The sequence below is a fragment of the Drosophila persimilis genome, unplaced genomic scaffold (assembly GCF_003286085.1).
Source record: "Drosophila persimilis strain 14011-0111.01,24,50 unplaced genomic scaffold, DperRS2 tig00000000-arrow-pilon, whole genome shotgun sequence".
In the NCBI taxonomy this organism is placed as follows: Eukaryota; Metazoa; Arthropoda; class Insecta; order Diptera; family Drosophilidae; genus Drosophila; species Drosophila persimilis.
The window spans coordinates 6,886,807-6,902,880 of NW_020825288.1; the positions used below are offsets into that span (position 1 = coordinate 6,886,807).

Below are 16,074 nucleotides of genomic sequence, written 5' to 3' on the forward strand. Positions count from 1 at the left end.
CTTGGCCTAGGCTTTTCAACCCCCGATCCCCTGGAAGCAAAGTATCGCCGACCATTTGGTAAACATCCAGGCAACAGGTGGATCCATCCGCACTCAGCAGCTGTTCACCATTTGTTTTGACCGTTACCATGGACTACACGAATCGTAATGTGAAGAAAAACGAGGCAGTCAATTATCAAATTGAAAATTGTCAGTACAGGCAATGGAGGACTATGCGCCGAGTCGCTATAAAATGCTCGAGAAAATTGGCGAAGGTGTCCATGGCTGCGTGTTTAAGGCCATCGATTTACAGCGCAACAAGGAGGTGGCCATCAAAAAGGTTGCTCTAAAGAACAAATTCGGCAACATTTCGCTCAACACACTGCGAGAAATCAAGACACTGCAACTGTGCAAGTCGGAATTTGTAAGTGTACCTTATAAATTAAGGGCCCATTAACTAATTAACTAATTAATCATAGATCCTGGACATTGTCGATATATATCCTGATCTGACTGGACTGTCGCTGGTGTTGGAATATCACCCTGACACCCTGTACAGTCGCCTTAAGAGCGAAGTGAATCCCCTTAGCCGCCAGCAGGTGCGAAAGTTCGCCCACCAAATGTTTAAGGGCATTGCCTACCTCCACGAAGCGGGCCTGATGCACAGGGACATCAAGCCAGCCAATTTGCTCATCAGTGACACGGATATGCTGAAAATCGCCGACTTTGGCCTGGCTCGTCTCTACTTTCCAGAAGAGGAGTCGCGTCTGTATTCGCCTCAAGTCTCGACGCGCTGGTATCGTGCTCCGGAAATACTCTGGGGCAGTCAGAAGTACAGCCCTGGCGTGGACATGTGGGCAGCAGGTACACATTCACATTCCTTTCTCAATGAGTTTCAATAGTTTATGACTTTAGGCTGTGTGGTGGCGGAGATGTTGCGTGGTGTGCCTCTCTTTGCTGGCACAACGGACATCGAACAGTTGGCCATCATAATACGCACTTTGGGGAGTCCTCGTCTCAATCAGTGGCCAGAGTTGACTTCGTTGCCAGACTACAGCAAGATACGGTGAGTTTTTGGCTGCTTAAATGTTATCCTGTGTTAATCCTACAATTTTCGTTGCTTTGGATAGATTTCCCAACTCTGTGGGCATACACTGGGACAATTTGTTTCCGAGCTGCACGCACGCAGTGGAGATTAGTCTGGTTTCGAATTTGGTCGTATACAATCCCAAGAACCGGCTTAGCGCTAGCGAGGTACGTTCTCAACTCCACATGAATGTGTCTTTACACACTTAACAAACGCGTATTCCTATATTTTCAGGCAGTCGAACATAATTATTTCCACTAATTACATGTCTATGTACAAATCTAGTAAGCATCTAAGAATTCTCAGATTCCTTGTATCTGTAAGGAGAAATAATCAATTAGCTCTAGAACAATATGAACCTGCACCTGTTGCCTTTGACACTTACTTGCACTTCAGACAGGTGAAGAATACTGTCTGACCCTCGTCCGCCGATCGCAGCTGTAAGGTGGCATAAGACATCTTATCGTGGCCGCATTTGGGGCATTTGCGCTCCACAACGGGCCCATCAGCCTCCGAAGACTCGGACTCGCGCTTCGTCCTGTTGAAGACTTTGCTGGGATCGTAGGTGTTGAATTGTATGCTGTACTCGGTCTTCTCCCCGCCGTACACTGTTAAAGAAGCCGCTGCGTCAAGGAGGAGCACTTGGAAATGGTCTAAAAGTGAGGCTCACCGTCGGGCAGGAACTCCTGGTGGCAATTGTGGCAAATGACGTTGCCCTTTACTTGCAGGGGTGGCAATATAGAGCCGCAAGACGGGCAAAATCCGGGGCAATTGTTAAAAGTTTCCATTTCCAAAATTTCAAAACAACTTTCCGCACCGCACGTGCTACTCGATACTTATCAGAAATATATCGAAATATATCGTCTCATTTTAAAAATATACCGTAAATATACTGAAAAATTCAAGTTATATTTTACATATTCCACGTTTTTGATATTCCGTAAAATATTACTAGCTAATATAGAATATTTAGCCATGCCCACATAATTTTCTACGATTGATGAATCAATTTTCTACAAGATTGGATAGTTTTTAATCCTTGCTTTTATTGTATTTATTGTAAAAACAGGGTTAAACGAAAAAGTCCAACCAAAAAAGAGTCGCAATGTTGCTGGTATTTAAAGACGTGATGCGTGTATATCCCTTTGTACACCCTATTTCGCTAATTTTATATGAAGATCAAACGAAATTTATTAAGACCTTTTCTCAAATTGATATTCTTTAGACATATTCAAGTACATTATTAGTATCCTGTGTATATTTATGTCGATCCTGATACCTACGGAGCCTTGGAAGACAAACATATTCACAATTCTATAACATCCATTTTCCCCAGGGTATGTGTGCATGGAATTAGCAACATGTTTGTGTATGGAATGAGACTCATTGTTGCAATAGCGAAACTGCGGCGAATCGGGTATTGCCTATATTTCAAGCTATATAGATTTGCCCACTTGGCTTTATCCCATAGATAAATGCATTTTCTACAAGATTGCGTCTTTAAATTGCTTGTAAGTATTTTATTTTGACCAAAAAACGGTTTTCAAGTAAATGTTGCCGCAACAGTGTGTATGGAATGTGCAACATTGTGTATGGAACAAGACTCATTGCTGCTAAAGCGAACTGCGGCGAACTGCCGCGAACTGCGGCGAAATCAAATTCGATTCAAAAAAACGACCAATTCCTCATATTCTTTGTTCCGTTGAATAATACTATCTATATGGAACATTTAGCTATGCCCACTCAATTTCGTACGATTGATGAATCAATTCTATACATGATTGGTCTATTCCAAATACTTGCTTTTATTGGATTTCTATATAAAATTGAAAATTAAATTAATAGATTGAAGAAAATGGAAAAAAATACCATGGGAGTGCGGCGAAAACTAGTATTTCTACAGTATGACCCTCAAAACAGCACCGAAATATACAAAATATACCGATTGGTGCGCGCCAAATCTAACTTTTTTGAATGTGAGCGACAAGGATTTAAATGTTGTCAACCGGCCCATTACCGATGCAACAAATACGACGAATCTCTCAATTTTGATCTTCCTTCGAATATCAGCTATATAGAACATTTAGCCATGCCCACATAACTTTATCCGATTAGTGAATCTGTTTTCTAATTGACTGGCTTATATTAAATACTTGCTTTTATGGCATTTTGCGTAAAACGCGGTTTTCGCAAAAATGGTCAAACAAAAAAACGTAATAAAACGTAAGAGAAAAAGTTCCTATTGCGCTATTTTGATATTCCGTTGAATAATGCTGACTAACTAAAACCTTTAGCTCTGCCCATATAATTTTAGGCCATTGATGAATAAATTTTCTACAGGATTGGCTACTTTTAAGTACTCCCATTTATTGTATTTTGACTACAGCAAGGTGTAAACAAAAAAGGTCAACAAAAAAACAGTGGCAACGTAGTGGGAATGGAATGCGTGACCACGTAACCGGAGTTTGGGCTTTGGTATACCCTATTTCCAAGCTGTTTTAAATCGTAATTAATAAAGTAATTATTTCAAATTGATATGTTTTAGACAAATTCATGCATATGGTTAGGGTTGTAAATATATCTCGATCCCGATACCCATTCAAAAAATTTATGAAGTATGCCATATAACGGTGATAAGTGATCTTCTTTCTGTGATCTTGAAACATTCGTTGCTTGTCTATTCTTTCTTCTTTCCGGCGGTGTGGTCATTTAAAGTATGTCATACAAATGTATGTAGTCAATAGGTATTTATTACTTATAGTTCTCGTATATACATATTTATATTCATATTTAAGTATGTATTTACATATTTCAGGCAGGACGACGTTGTTATCTCGCCGTATGTATGTATGTATGTAAAGAAATAATGCTTCGGTGCAATTCAGATCGCCTTATCTCCTTCCAAGCAGGCGCTGGGACAAACCTCGTCATAGACCTCGGTGTCGCTGTCGTCATCCCGTTTAAGGAATTCTTTGCGAATGTATCGCGCCACGAGCACTTGAGGTCGTTTCTCCCACTCACTTAGGCATTCCGGTGGTGAAAGTATCTAAAGTGAGTCATCAAAGAATTAATTATGAATAGGATTACTAGTTAATTCCGATTTATAATGTAAGATTCACTGACCTGATCACCCTCCATACGATTGACTATGCACAAGGAGACGATGGCAGATCGTATACTGGCTCTGTTTGTGAGAGCGGCAAAGGCGGTACTCTCCATATCAAAATTTACCACTCCCTGGCACTGGACGCTCTGAAGATAGGCGGTCTTCGATTGGTTCGTGTAGTCGCAGAAGGCTCCATCGAGTCGCGTTTGGCCCTCGTAGAAGTCATTGGTGCATATGGTCTTACCAATAATTGTACAAAACTCATCCTCGCAAGGAATGGCCAGTGATAGGAGCTCGTTGGCCAAACACTGGTCTAGTTTGCTGGAATACAGCACGACTTTGCCCTGAACAATTAGCTCATAATAGGGATTTAACATGCCGTCCAGAGCCTCCGAGCTGATGACCACGGTTCCGGGCTCTATTCCGATGCCGCCGCAGGTACCAATTCTGATAAAGACGGGATCCTGACACTTGGCATGGTGCAACATCTTGATGAGCTCATGCAGCAGTATTGAAATCGATGGACACCCCATGCCATGACTGACACACAGAACTGGGCCCACTTTGTAGAGCGCATAACGATGACCTGGCTCGGCCATATTCCTGAGAGTAGTCGCCGGGTTCAGCTTCAGACTGAGTTCCTTCATAATCTTGTAAGCGAATCTCTCCATGCGCTCAGCCGTACCTCCCATGCAAACAAACTACGGATTCAGAGCACTCAATCGAAATGACGGGAGCACCGTGTCATTTATTTACTCACCCGCACATCGCCAAAGACCTTGGGAAAGTCCATTGTGGCCGTGTCCATTCCCAGATGGTAGAGAACGTCCGGCTGGAGGCATTTCAGGCAGGGACTCAGACCCTTTAGAGTGCTCTCCTTTGGGGGCTTTTTGCAGCCCATCTTCATGTGTCTGACCAGCTGCCCAAGCTGCTTGCCCTGTGACCTTACCAATTCTGTGGGATCAAACTATTCGCTTACACTGCTTATTGCGATTGTACCCTACTTACCCTTCAACTGGCAGACATCGCGATTCAATTCGCATGGACTCGCACCTGCACACGTATTGCACCCGCAGTTTCCTGGCATTTTTGTGTTCAAAAAGTAAATTTTTGTTATTTATTTCCAAAAATGAATTTTGAATAAGCCAACTAGTGTTATTTACTACAAAGCAACTACTGACTACTGATTACTGAAAGTTCAACAAGGCCAGGCTTTCCAGATGGGTGTACGTGATCATTGAGTTCTGTTGTCCCACAATTTGCATGAAAATCCCATTTTCCATTTCCGCGATTACAAATCGCAAAAATTTCCAATGTTAGAATTAGAATTTTTAATCCTTGACAAGATGAAGACCTTATCAGGGACCAAGGATCAAGAATATTTTCTCCAGTCATATATATATCCCGTTTTTTATGCTATTTGTGGGCCGATATGGCCGTTCCATATTTTCCAGTAATTAGAAAAATTGGAATTGGAAATAACCGAAGTGTGTCTAGAATCAGTCTCATTGTTGAAGGGAAATCCCAAGAAACGGCTATTGATACTATCGACTGGATACGAGAAGTGCGCGCCAAATAGAAAGTGCTTGAAAGTGAATATGGGACAAGGCTATAAATGCAGGCTTAATAGATTGATGAAATATACCATTATATACCGATATACCGTAAATATACCTTAAACTACATTTCGAGGTAAAAATGTACATAAAATTATAAAACATGCTATAAATTTGCACCATGGTGCTTTCTCCCGGATCATCGTTGCCTTGCATGGCACGGTTCATGTGAACTGGCTCGATTCGACTGACTCCAAGCAAATGTTAGCCGCCAGAATTTAAATGTGAGTTTTGGATGCGATTTTGGTCTTTTCCTCGAGATTTGATGAATTTTCCAAACGCAATTTGTCCAATAATCTTCAATGTAGAATCTTTATAGAATCAAGACTCCACATTTTCTCCTTTAGATAAATATTTTAAATACAAAAATGTTTATCCTCCTTTTTCGATTTTTCTTACATGTTTTCCTTTTTCTGCATTTTTATTTATAAAAACTTCACAAAAATATTTTATTCTTTTATCCATTTTTGGAGGGGCTTACAAAATTTTTTGGCTTCTTCTCTTCTTTCGGGGTGACCAAAATTATTTTTAATTAATATTCAAATTGGATTTCGAATTTTTATTAAAGTCATGAAACTACATATGTATATGAATTTTGACTTTGATCAATATTATTATTATTGTTATTATTACTATTATTATTATAGGAAATCTATGATAGCAGTATTGCGATCGTATAAACTAGTTTACTAAAATGCAAATCAATTGTTCTTTTGATTAATTAAACTACCTAAAAACTATCACAGGCAGAACAGTAATTACGCGCTAGAGAATGAGAATCCTAACTACAACTACGCATAAATTTTGATAGCTCGCATCTAGGAACTTTTAAGCTGTAGCCCCAATCCAAACATCCAGTGAAGGATCCATTATCGGCTAGCATGATTCTGCGGCATGTTTAATTCCCAAAGTTTCATGTTGTTGTCGAGCACTTCGTGGAACCAGCTCTCCTTCTCCGGATGCTCCCTAAAGACCACATTGAGGGACTTGAGGTCGAGCTGTAGGATAGCATCGTTGCCCAGCAGCGTGTCCAGGGATCGCAGCAACGTGCTATTACCGTGCAGCTTGAGCAGGGTCACATACTTGACCACATAGTATTCGTATTGGAGCTTCCGACGCGCCCAGCGCTCCACGGTGGCATTGGCACTGGCCGAACGGATCTGGCCCAGATGCTCGGCAAACCACGGCGCAAAGTAGTTGTATAGATCGAGCTTGGACAGGGCGTTCAGGCCCTTGCTCCTGATGCGCTCCTTGATCATTTTGAAGTTCTTGCGACTGTACACAAAGACCTGGAACAGCGAATTGCCCGTGGTATACGAGCTGACGTAGTGTGTGCCGACGCTCTCTATGAAGCCCACCGCCGACGTGAGATTTCCGATCTTTAGTTGTTCCATGCGCGCCCGGACTTCCGGCTCCAGCTGCTGCTCAATCGGGATGTCGGCATTCAGCTTGCCCGTCTCCCGGAATCGGACCACTCGAACCAGCACATACGAGTAGTCGCCCTGGATGAAGGAGGTGTTGATGCCCAGCTTCTTGGCCGCAGTGTCCGGAAACCAGCCACCCGTGAAGGCCTCCCAGGGCTTGTCCATTCGCTCGACGGTGAAGTCACGGAAGTATGCCTGGAACAGCTGGCGACGATTGTCGCAAAACTCCATATGGAAATCCCCATGAAAGATACCGGGCGTGGTGTCCTCATGACTCTCCGCCAGGCCGCTCAAGTTCTGGAATGATAACCGAATATTAGAGGGCCATCAGAGGACAACAGAAGAGTGGGTTAGGGGCCCACGCTCACCCTGTATATATTTTTAGTCGGCTCCTTGAATATCCATCGCTCCGACTCGACGTTGTCGTTCATGGGTATCACCCGCATCGATATGCCCAGGTAGCCATAGCGTAGAAATATATTGATGGCTTTGCCAATGCGCAGCTGGGACTCGCGACTGCCGACGACGGCGAGGAGCGCCAGTGCCAACAGCCAGAACAGGCCCAGCCGCCCAGATGGGCTCGGGCTCATCGCTCAGCGGTGGGCCACTCAGCATGCAAAAGGGACTGCAACGGGCAATGGGAAGCGGATGTTATGAATATTACAGCGGTAGGAGGATAGGGGGTATACCTATTACCCATACCTATAATTATGTGTCTACGTTTAGTCAAGAGTATTTGCTTTTCCACTCTACTACTCTAAGCGGGCGATAATTTATGCGAGCTCTAATTGACCATGAACCTTCAGTAGTGCTGAACTTGAACCGCACACCGTTCAGTGTTTTGTTGAGGCCACCGCCTGACGGCGTCTCCGCGATGATCTCCGATCTTGGATCTCGGATCGCGTTGAGCTCTGACCACCTTAAGTGGCTGCAATTAGCCGCAGGTTGGGCTGGTTGTGGCCGTTAAGAAACGCTACAAAGTAAAGCCATCGAAATTGGTTCGGCGGCCGGTTGGACATGCAAATGATTTCCTAAACATTTTGCATGGCCCGCAAGACGTTATGTATAGCCAAAGCCGTTTTTATTTTTTCCTTTTTGGGCGCACTAGTTTAAACCGGTTTGCCATTCGCCTGATTACGGCTGGCCAGAGAGGAAGGCACTGCCAAAGAGCAGCATAAAATTGGCCCAAGCCAAGCCATAAATTCTAACAACATTGCAACTTTTTCAAACCGAGACGAGACGGCTTTCAATGGAATGGTCAGCCCGTTATCAGCAGTAGAACCGATGCAGCCAGCGACGTGTTTGACTGGTTAAAACACAAAGGTTAGCCGGGTGTTAGCCATACCCATGACTCACACCTGCCCCTCTGCCACTATGCCACCCTGCTGCTGCATTCAACCAAATCGGTGAAGCGCAACTTAACGACAGTCGACAGTAGTCACAAAAACTAACAAAAAAAACATATAATGACACTCAAATTGTTAACAATTTAAGTGAACCATAAAATGTAGGCGATGCTAAATTTGCCGAGTAACAATAACTTTAGCGGTGCTAAAAACAACATCAGGAAGGGTGACACGACAATTACCAGGAGTTGGGCAATGTCACAAAAAAAAATTTAAAAAAACGACCTATGGATTCGCTCCTATACTAAAGAAATTTCCTCAGATTATAAGCTTCCTAATATGTCCAGTTCCAGGAAATAATTATATTATATATACTATGTTTTAATCAGTATAATTTAGAAGGTTATTATCTCACACACTTGGCCCCATCGATGAACCAAAAAGATTGCAAAAATATTTCGATTCATTCTTCTCAATGAAATACAAAAGTCCCCTGCTCTTCAGACCACACCCGACAAGATTCTGAAGCCAGTTTGTGCTTGTCAAATTCTAATAATCATTAAATTCATATGAGTATAATCAGCTTAGCTCCATTCGAAAATGAAGTAACCAAAAAAATGCCGTTTTTAAGGGGCTGCTGACTAGTTTCCGGCGAGCTACTCCCATTGAGAGTCGTCTGTGTGGCTCTTTGGCAATTGCCAAACTTTAAGCTTAAAGGCAGCTCAAGTGTGGTGTATGATATATGATATAATGATAGGTAGAGTGTTTACAATAGCAGTCGCATAACCTTGTGCAAAAGACCCAAAAGACGCGACACGGACGCACACGAGCCCGTGGAGATTGAGATGAATCAAAAATTCAATACGCGCACTCGGACTCCACTTCATTCCAATCTCCAATCAGCTGAAATCGTCCAACTGTGACGTCTCAGACGTTGTTTTGCCAGAAAGTCAGAGTCACAGTCGCAGTCGCAGTCTCAGTCTGAGGATTGGGGACTGGGGACTGGGGCTCCACCACATTTCCGTCAGAGCTCAAGCTCAGTCAATTGGAGATTCTTTATGCGCATTTTATGCGCTCTTTTGTGGTCTGGTTGGGGACGAAGACGAAGGGCACACACCACACACCGCACAGGCACATATCACACACTGGGGGCTTAAGGTCTGCAGTTTATAAGTATATAATTTTATGCTTTCCTTGAGCGGTGTTAAACAAAAGTTGTCTGACTGCGAACTGTTTCTGTTTCTGTTTCGGTGGCTGTTGCTGTTTCTGTTTCTGTTTGTTTTACCTGCACGAGAACTCGAACTGGAATTGAATTGACGTAACCATCAACCCAGAAGCCGCTTTATGACTTTAGTATTCAGAGAAGCTTTAGCTTATTTAGAGACTGGCTGGGAGAGGATAAATACTTAGACTGAGGCCGATTGGGCAAAGGCAGAGACGGATCGAATCCGGAGAGTGGTTTGGCAGTGGTTTGCCTTATCGCCTAGCTACTCTCGTACTCGCAACAGACAAACCATTGCACAAAGCAGCGCCGTACGACATACGAGTAGTATCATTAAATTATATTTAGTTGATGGGGCCTAAAGGTCAGCGCGATGACAGCGATGAGCTGCTACGCATGGCGCCTTCAAGTGATAAGCGTACCATTCCCGTTCCCATCCGACGGGGGTAGAGTGTAGTGAAGTGGACTAGACGACCCAAAAATAGTTCTTCCAGTCTCGAGACTATTTGAGATTACCCGATCGGGTGTTAAATTACGTTCGCGCGCGGTCCGTTATGGGGTTTCGAGTACACACAAATTCCACAAGCCAGGTTTACACACAGAGCACAGAAAACGTGCCTCAATCGCAATTAAAAAGCCGGAATCCGAAAAGCACTTACACTTTAAACACGAGCAGTTGGGAACGGTACGGTGGAACGGGATCGGATCGTGGGCATAACTTCCACCGCGCAGACTCGAAGAAATATTTAAAATAACCAGTCCCACAGTACCCGTTTCTTTCAAATACCCCGCAATGTTGGTGGGTTCTTCAAAATACTGCTTGGCCACATGTGGCTAGAAAACATGTTGCCAGCAAGATTACAAAAAAGGTTTGGACAACAGGCAAAACGGGCCAGAAAATGCAACGCATGCAACGTAAAATCCACCCCAATTCTCAACATACTATGATCAAACATGCTGAGGTTTGTAGAAGCCGTTCAATTGGACGATTTTTCATCGTTGTCCATACCTTTCCATAGTACATCGAGGTTCGAGATCGCTTAGCCGGTTCGATCAAACCAATCTTACGCTCTCAGGCTCGAATTGCGTTTCAAGTATGAGCCCTGGACTTATGTTCGTTAGACAACATGTTGCTAAGCCGCACAGTGGGGAAAAATCTTTAAATTCAAGTAAAAAGGATTACTTATTAAAACAATAAATTAGTCTTAATATCCCATTAAATAATTTTTTTATATTTATGGTATGATTAAAATTATTACTCAAAAAAGTTTTCAAAAAAGAATATTTGCATGTTTTATTAATTTTCTTCCGGCAGACGTTGCAGTTCAATGACATGGGGCCAGAATCGCTGTTGGAGCAGCAGATGGTCAGTGGAAATACTTTGACACAAATATCTATAGCTGTCATCGGTGGGGGTTCGAGGGACGACAAACTGACAGCTTTTCCGCTTATTAGTGTTTCCCGGCACGTTGCTCGCCGGCCCTCCAGCATAGCAAGTACCCAAACGAGGGGATCGGGGTCGGGGACGGAGACAGTTTGCAGAGCGAGGCTTGCGCAAGACTTCAATAGAATCGTGGAACAACTGTTGTAATCAAAAACTTTTTGGGGGGACTCTGCCTCTGCCGCCCCACTCAGCCCAGTCCCCGACTGAATGGTCAACATAGTCAAAAAGTAAAGATACCATAAGCCAGAGCCAGAGCCAGAGTCAGAGGAAAAAAAACCGAAAGTATCAAATTCGCATTACCTTGAAAACATGCCAACAAATTTGGGTCAAGCCGACAGCTTAGTGGGTATCAGTCTGCCAGTCTGTGTGTCAGTCGTTTGATGTTTCTTGTATAATGTTTCAATTAGAAGCTTCAGATACAAATACGTACATAAATATGTACATATATCTCGGTCGGGTCGGTGTAATTGTATCCATGGCTGCAGGGCATCCGCTTGTCACATTGCCTTGGAGGGCACTCTCTGCTCTGTCCAATGAAAGTTTCTACGAATTTCGCTGCTTGCTTTCTAAGAACTGGAAAGGTTCTCTTTCCGATTTTGTGGAGTGGAGTGGGGGACCCCAAAAAATCATTGCAAAAACTGACTGAAATTGTATTCTCTCATATATTTCTCATTTTCATATATAGAGGTTCTTTTTATTAATTTCTTTTTCTGTGTTGGGTTTTCTTTGTCTTTGCGGCATGCATGATTCAAAACTTATGTATTTAAAATTCGGTATTTCAGTGTTTACTGGTTGTTTTTGTTTTTCTTTTTTTCTGTTTCTGTTTTTAATTCGCATTATTCCCATTTTTACCCATTTTTCTTCTGATTTTGTTATTATTATTTTCATTTTAAACTATGTATATATTATGACATTTGTATCATTTACTTTAAATGATATTTTCTAACGTCTTGACCTATTTCAGCATCAATGGATCGATATCGATCCATCTGAGCCACTCATTTCATTTATTATTTTAATAACAATTCACTCAATTTGCTCAAATCGTGTCAATCCTACACATATTGACTTTTGGAGATCATAAGCATTATCAACTCGTCACCATCTTCATTATCCTTAGCTCCTTCATCATCGTCTACCACTTATCAAATTAGAGAAAAATTCTAATCCATTTGGCTTGCTTCAATGAGTCTTCTGGTATTTCCAATATCCGTTTTCCATTTCTTTTCTTTTTTTTATGTAATATCAACAATAAATTTTTGCTTAATCTTAGTGTGAAATTATTCTTAGTGTACAGCTACAATTTGCTCGCATCAGCTAAGAAAAAAGGATCAGTTAAAAATAAGAAACGAATCCCTTCGAAATTCTAGCTCATTCTTGGAATGTCCAACTCTTACACGCGACTTCCCCTTCATTCTAATCGTGATCATTCCTCACGGTTTTTATACCATAAAATACTTGATTTTTGATTTGAGCATTTTTCCTTAGACTTTTTTTTATCTGGCACACCCTGCCTAGGTTGGGGGGGAGGGGGATAGCTGCAACATATACATACACTTCCGCTTCCGGTTGTTCTTCGACTTCATCGTTTTGTTTAGGTTTTCTTTTTTGTTTTAAGGGTAAAATACTTAGTTAATTTGGCCACTCGGCTGCTTGTTTTTTTTTTGCGGTTTTTCTTTTATTTTGTATCTGGTTGTGGGTAGGTAGTTTAGTTCTTCAGTTTCGGGTAGGTTTTTCATTGGGATACTTCTATGATTTGCATTGCCTGCCTGCTGCCTGCTGTTCTGTCATACGCTCCGAACCAAAAAGTCATATCCCAGCGTTCAACAATAATTCTCTATGCAAAAATTGTTCAACCGTTTTGAAACCATAGAATTGTTCTGGTAATTCATTTGTGTGTGTGGTAATCGATGTGGGTTCTGTGGTTAGGCTCGAACTAAGCTCTGGCTTAAATGGAGTGAGGAGTGTGGTGTTTCTGGGGCTGGAGGGTTGTAGGTGGTAGGAATTACAAAGTCAAATGTCAAATTTTTTTAGTCTAATATTAATCGTAAGTGGTTTTTGCTTGTTCAACCACATTTTCCAATTCTAACCAGTTTTTGTTTCCTTGTTTCTTTGTTGTGATTGCATGTGCACTCCTTAGTGTTAGGTCTAGATTCAGCTTAGGTCCTGCTCTGGAGAAGCGCAATCAAGCCCAAGCCTGGAGAAGATTTCGCCAATCGAACGGGAGCAGGAGAAGCTTCGGTGAGAGCAAGAGGAGAAAGCTAGTGAGCGCGAGCCTGGGGGTTTTCGGGGCTAAAAATCTGATTGCTAAAGACATGTTTTGTACTTGTAAAGCATTTAGAAAAGATTTATGCAGAAGCTGCTGCTGCTAGGGTGGTAACTTGTGGCTTGTGGGTAAACTGCAATTCATTTCGATTCGATTCTGTTTAATCCATTGTAAACTTCGATTGGGTTTTGTTAAGGTTTTCGTTTTGCTTTTTTTGGCTGTGGGTTAAAAGGAAGCGCTCCGCTATATTTATCTTATTGAACTTGACTGATTTTCAATGTATCCAACCTGAGTTTTGAGTTGTTCGAAAAATATACCTATATATGTCTGTATGTTACACCACATATTTTCTGTACTAATCATTTCATTCATTCATTCATTCTCTTCATCCTTCGTGTCTTCCTATATTTATACGTGTCCTGTTGTGTCCCGTCGCGCACTCTTCCACCAGCTCTCATTGGCCTCTAAATAGTTTAATTCTTATTTGATTTACTTCTTTGCTGTAATTGCTGTTAGTATGTGTTTTCTTTTTGTTGTTTTTGTGCTCACTCTATGTTTTTTTTGTTGGTTTAATGTTTTGTCCTTTAATTGCTTTTGCTTGATTTAAACGCGCCTGCTTCTTATTATTATTAACTCGTTTATGATTGCATTATTAATCATTTCCATTGAATTTATTTAAACGTCAACAATTTGGTTTTTTTTTTGTTTTCTTTCTTGGTAATATTTTAGTGTATTTTTTTGTTTGTTTGTTTCGTGTGTAAGTGATGTTATACGGGTCCTTTTGTTAATGTTTATTGCATTTAAAACGTACACTTTACGATCGGTTGTCCCCATTTGCTCTTCCATATGTAATTAATTTGCTTTTTTATACTTTTTTTTTGGGCTTGAAACACTTGAAATTGCTCTCATCTCATATTGTTTTTAACGTTTTCCTGAACTTCTCTTCTTGTTGGTTTTTATGCTGGTTTTGCTGTTATGTTTAATTATAACTAATTACGTAGTTTTTTGTTGCTATAATTTACTAACTCGTTTTCTTCAAACATTCTTCGGATTTCTATTTCTTCATTTTTTTGGGTGTGTTTTTTTATTTTTTTATTTTTGTATGTGTTTATGGAAATAATCTTTGATTAAAACAATTTAGAGTGTTTTTTAGTTGCGGTTTCTGTTTCTGTTTCGATTTCGGTTTGTGTTTTAGTTAACTTAGACACTAACAAGTGCAAGATTAACATAAGCGTTTAATGCTGTCTGACAGAAAGAAACAAAATAAATACTAGTACGAGTACGAGTACGGGTACAAACAAAAACTTTAACAGAACAAACAATCATAAATATAATAAACATAATGACACAGGCTGTCTGTTTGAGGGCAGCCCATTGGAATGGCAAATACAATGTAAAATTAAACACTTAGGATTTAACAAAGTATAAGGCAAAATACAGCTCGTTTTACAATTAACATTTTGTGTTTACGTTGCGACCGCAGTTACCCACAATACCCTCTCCTATATCCTCATACCTACATATATCTCGGCGCCAAGCGCATTCTGTCTTCATGTCTTTCTGTTTCTGTTGCGGTTGCTTTTGCTACTATTGCTGTTGCTGTTGCTGTTGCTGTGTTGTATATTTTTGTGCCTTGGTAATACTTTAATGGTGTTTGTGGTGTGTAGTAGGTGTGATGTAACTGTGGTATTGCACTCAGTAGAGCGCCACATTGGAGGCCTGTGTATATGCATCCCACTCGCAATCGCAACCCTCGAGGCAATCGGGGCATTCCAGTTCACTGTCTTGTCAGTAGAGCCACGAGACTGGCACCCATTGGGGAGTGGTGTGCACTCGGTCGATGGCCGTTTCCAGCGCGGAAATCGTATCGCTAATGTCGTTGTTCACAATCGTCATATCAAAGAAATGGCCATACATTTGACGCAGCATTTCCGATTCCTTTGCCAGACGCTCCAGGCTGCCATCGTACTGCCATCGCACCAGAGAGGGAAAACAAAGAAAACCAATTAGCATCGAGACACCACAGCACAGTCTTAGGCAAGCCTTACATCGGCGATATTTTGCAGCGAGGGGGCCGCTATGAAGACCACATAGGGCGTGAATTCGGCTGTGCGTAGTATCTTCAGTGCCTGCGGCTCCACATCCAATATGGCCATCTTGCCGTCTGTGTGTATGCGTCGGATAGTGTCCAGCTTGGTGCCATACATCGCATCCTCGTGCGTGCCTGGGTGAATGCCTAAGTATTACTTTGAGTGCTGTAGATGGTTACGACTCACCATATTCCAAGTACTCATTGGCGGCGATATCCGCCATCATTTCGTCGTGCGAGACAAAGTAATAGCTGCGTCCACTCTCCTCCTCGGGCTTGGCAGGTCTCGTTGTATCTAGAAAAAAAATCGACAAATCTTTGCATTCAACCTGAAGAACTTTAGATTAAGACTCGTACTTACGTGGTATGGGATAGGCGTACTTATCGGGATACTTGGATATCAAGGTGTTCTTAATATGCCGCCTGCCCACGCCATGGGCTCCCAATAGCACCAACGTTTTGCGCTGAAAGTTCGGATCACCGACTGGCAAGAAA

The 16,074-nt window shown here is 41.9% G+C and overlaps 5 protein-coding genes and 1 long non-coding RNA gene across 19 annotated transcripts in view; 2 read left to right on the forward strand and 4 right to left on the reverse strand.

Annotated features, from left to right (window-relative positions):
- The first annotated feature begins 166 nt into the window (after nucleotides 1-166).
- On the forward strand, nucleotides 167-1,357 carry LOC6587689 (cyclin-dependent kinase 20). Its single transcript, XM_002012750.2, has 5 exons — nucleotides 167-403; nucleotides 459-843; nucleotides 895-1,045; nucleotides 1,110-1,233; nucleotides 1,301-1,357. Exons 1-5 carry the CDS (start codon nucleotides 203-205, stop codon nucleotides 1,325-1,327), a joined length of 888 nt encoding a protein of 295 aa, XP_002012786.1. The 5' UTR covers nucleotides 167-202; the 3' UTR covers nucleotides 1,328-1,357.
- Nucleotides 1,258-1,868, reverse strand: LOC6587853 (DNA-directed RNA polymerase I subunit RPA12). The gene is made up of 3 exons (XM_002012751.2): nucleotides 1,737-1,868; nucleotides 1,452-1,674; nucleotides 1,258-1,383 (listed from the first exon to the last, which is right to left on the reverse strand). The coding sequence occupies exons 1-3, from the start codon at nucleotides 1,852-1,854 to the stop codon at nucleotides 1,359-1,361; spliced, it is 366 nt and encodes a 121-aa protein (XP_002012787.1). The 5' UTR covers nucleotides 1,855-1,868; the 3' UTR covers nucleotides 1,258-1,358.
- A 1,964-nt stretch (nucleotides 1,869-3,832) lies between these two features.
- On the reverse strand, nucleotides 3,833-5,292 carry LOC6587726 (uridine phosphorylase 1). The gene is made up of 4 exons (XM_002012752.2): nucleotides 5,181-5,292; nucleotides 4,933-5,126; nucleotides 4,190-4,873; nucleotides 3,833-4,112 (listed from the first exon to the last, which is right to left on the reverse strand). Exons 1-4 carry the CDS (start codon nucleotides 5,257-5,259, stop codon nucleotides 3,948-3,950), a joined length of 1,122 nt encoding a protein of 373 aa, XP_002012788.1. The 5' UTR covers nucleotides 5,260-5,292; the 3' UTR covers nucleotides 3,833-3,947.
- Nucleotides 5,293-6,412: 1,120 nt separating this feature from the next.
- LOC6587830 (torso-like protein) lies at nucleotides 6,413-10,533 on the reverse strand. 4 transcript variants are annotated; one of them, XM_002012753.2, is made up of 3 exons: nucleotides 10,440-10,533; nucleotides 7,581-7,837; nucleotides 6,413-7,509 (listed from the first exon to the last, which is right to left on the reverse strand). In XM_002012753.2, the coding sequence occupies exons 2-3, from the start codon at nucleotides 7,800-7,802 to the stop codon at nucleotides 6,658-6,660; spliced, it is 1,074 nt and encodes a 357-aa protein (XP_002012789.1). In that variant the 5' UTR covers nucleotides 7,803-7,837; nucleotides 10,440-10,533; the 3' UTR covers nucleotides 6,413-6,657. The 4 variants fall into 4 exon arrangements, with proteins under 4 accessions (XP_002012789.1, XP_026850860.1, XP_026850861.1 ...); XM_026995059.1 differs by having other exon boundaries at nucleotides 10,203-10,533; XM_026995060.1 differs by lacking the exon at nucleotides 10,440-10,533 and adding an exon at nucleotides 9,844-9,942.
- A 173-nt stretch (nucleotides 10,534-10,706) lies between these two features.
- Nucleotides 10,707-11,062, forward strand: LOC113567380. The gene is made up of 2 exons (XR_003409434.1): nucleotides 10,707-10,742; nucleotides 10,800-11,062. It is a non-coding gene; the product is annotated as an uncharacterized LOC113567380 (long non-coding RNA).
- Nucleotides 11,063-14,705: 3,643 nt separating this feature from the next.
- LOC6587895 (peripheral plasma membrane protein CASK) overlaps nucleotides 14,706-16,074 on the reverse strand; it is a 32,997-nt gene continuing 31,628 nt past the window's right edge. For 6 of the 11 annotated variants that reach the window (XM_026984732.1, XM_026984734.1, XM_026984731.1 and 3 more), the window contains 4 exons: nucleotides 15,941-16,063; nucleotides 15,767-15,874; nucleotides 15,539-15,726; nucleotides 14,706-15,458 (listed from right to left, as the gene is read on the reverse strand). In XM_026984732.1, the coding sequence (XP_026840533.1) occupies nucleotides 15,279-15,458; nucleotides 15,539-15,726; nucleotides 15,767-15,874; nucleotides 15,941-16,063 (599 nt within the window). In that variant the 3' untranslated portion in view covers nucleotides 14,706-15,278. The remainder of the gene's footprint in view (nucleotides 15,459-15,538; nucleotides 15,727-15,766; nucleotides 15,875-15,940; nucleotides 16,064-16,074) is intronic. The other 5 variants (XM_026984735.1, XM_026984733.1, XM_026984742.1 and 2 more) reach the window with 1 other exon arrangement.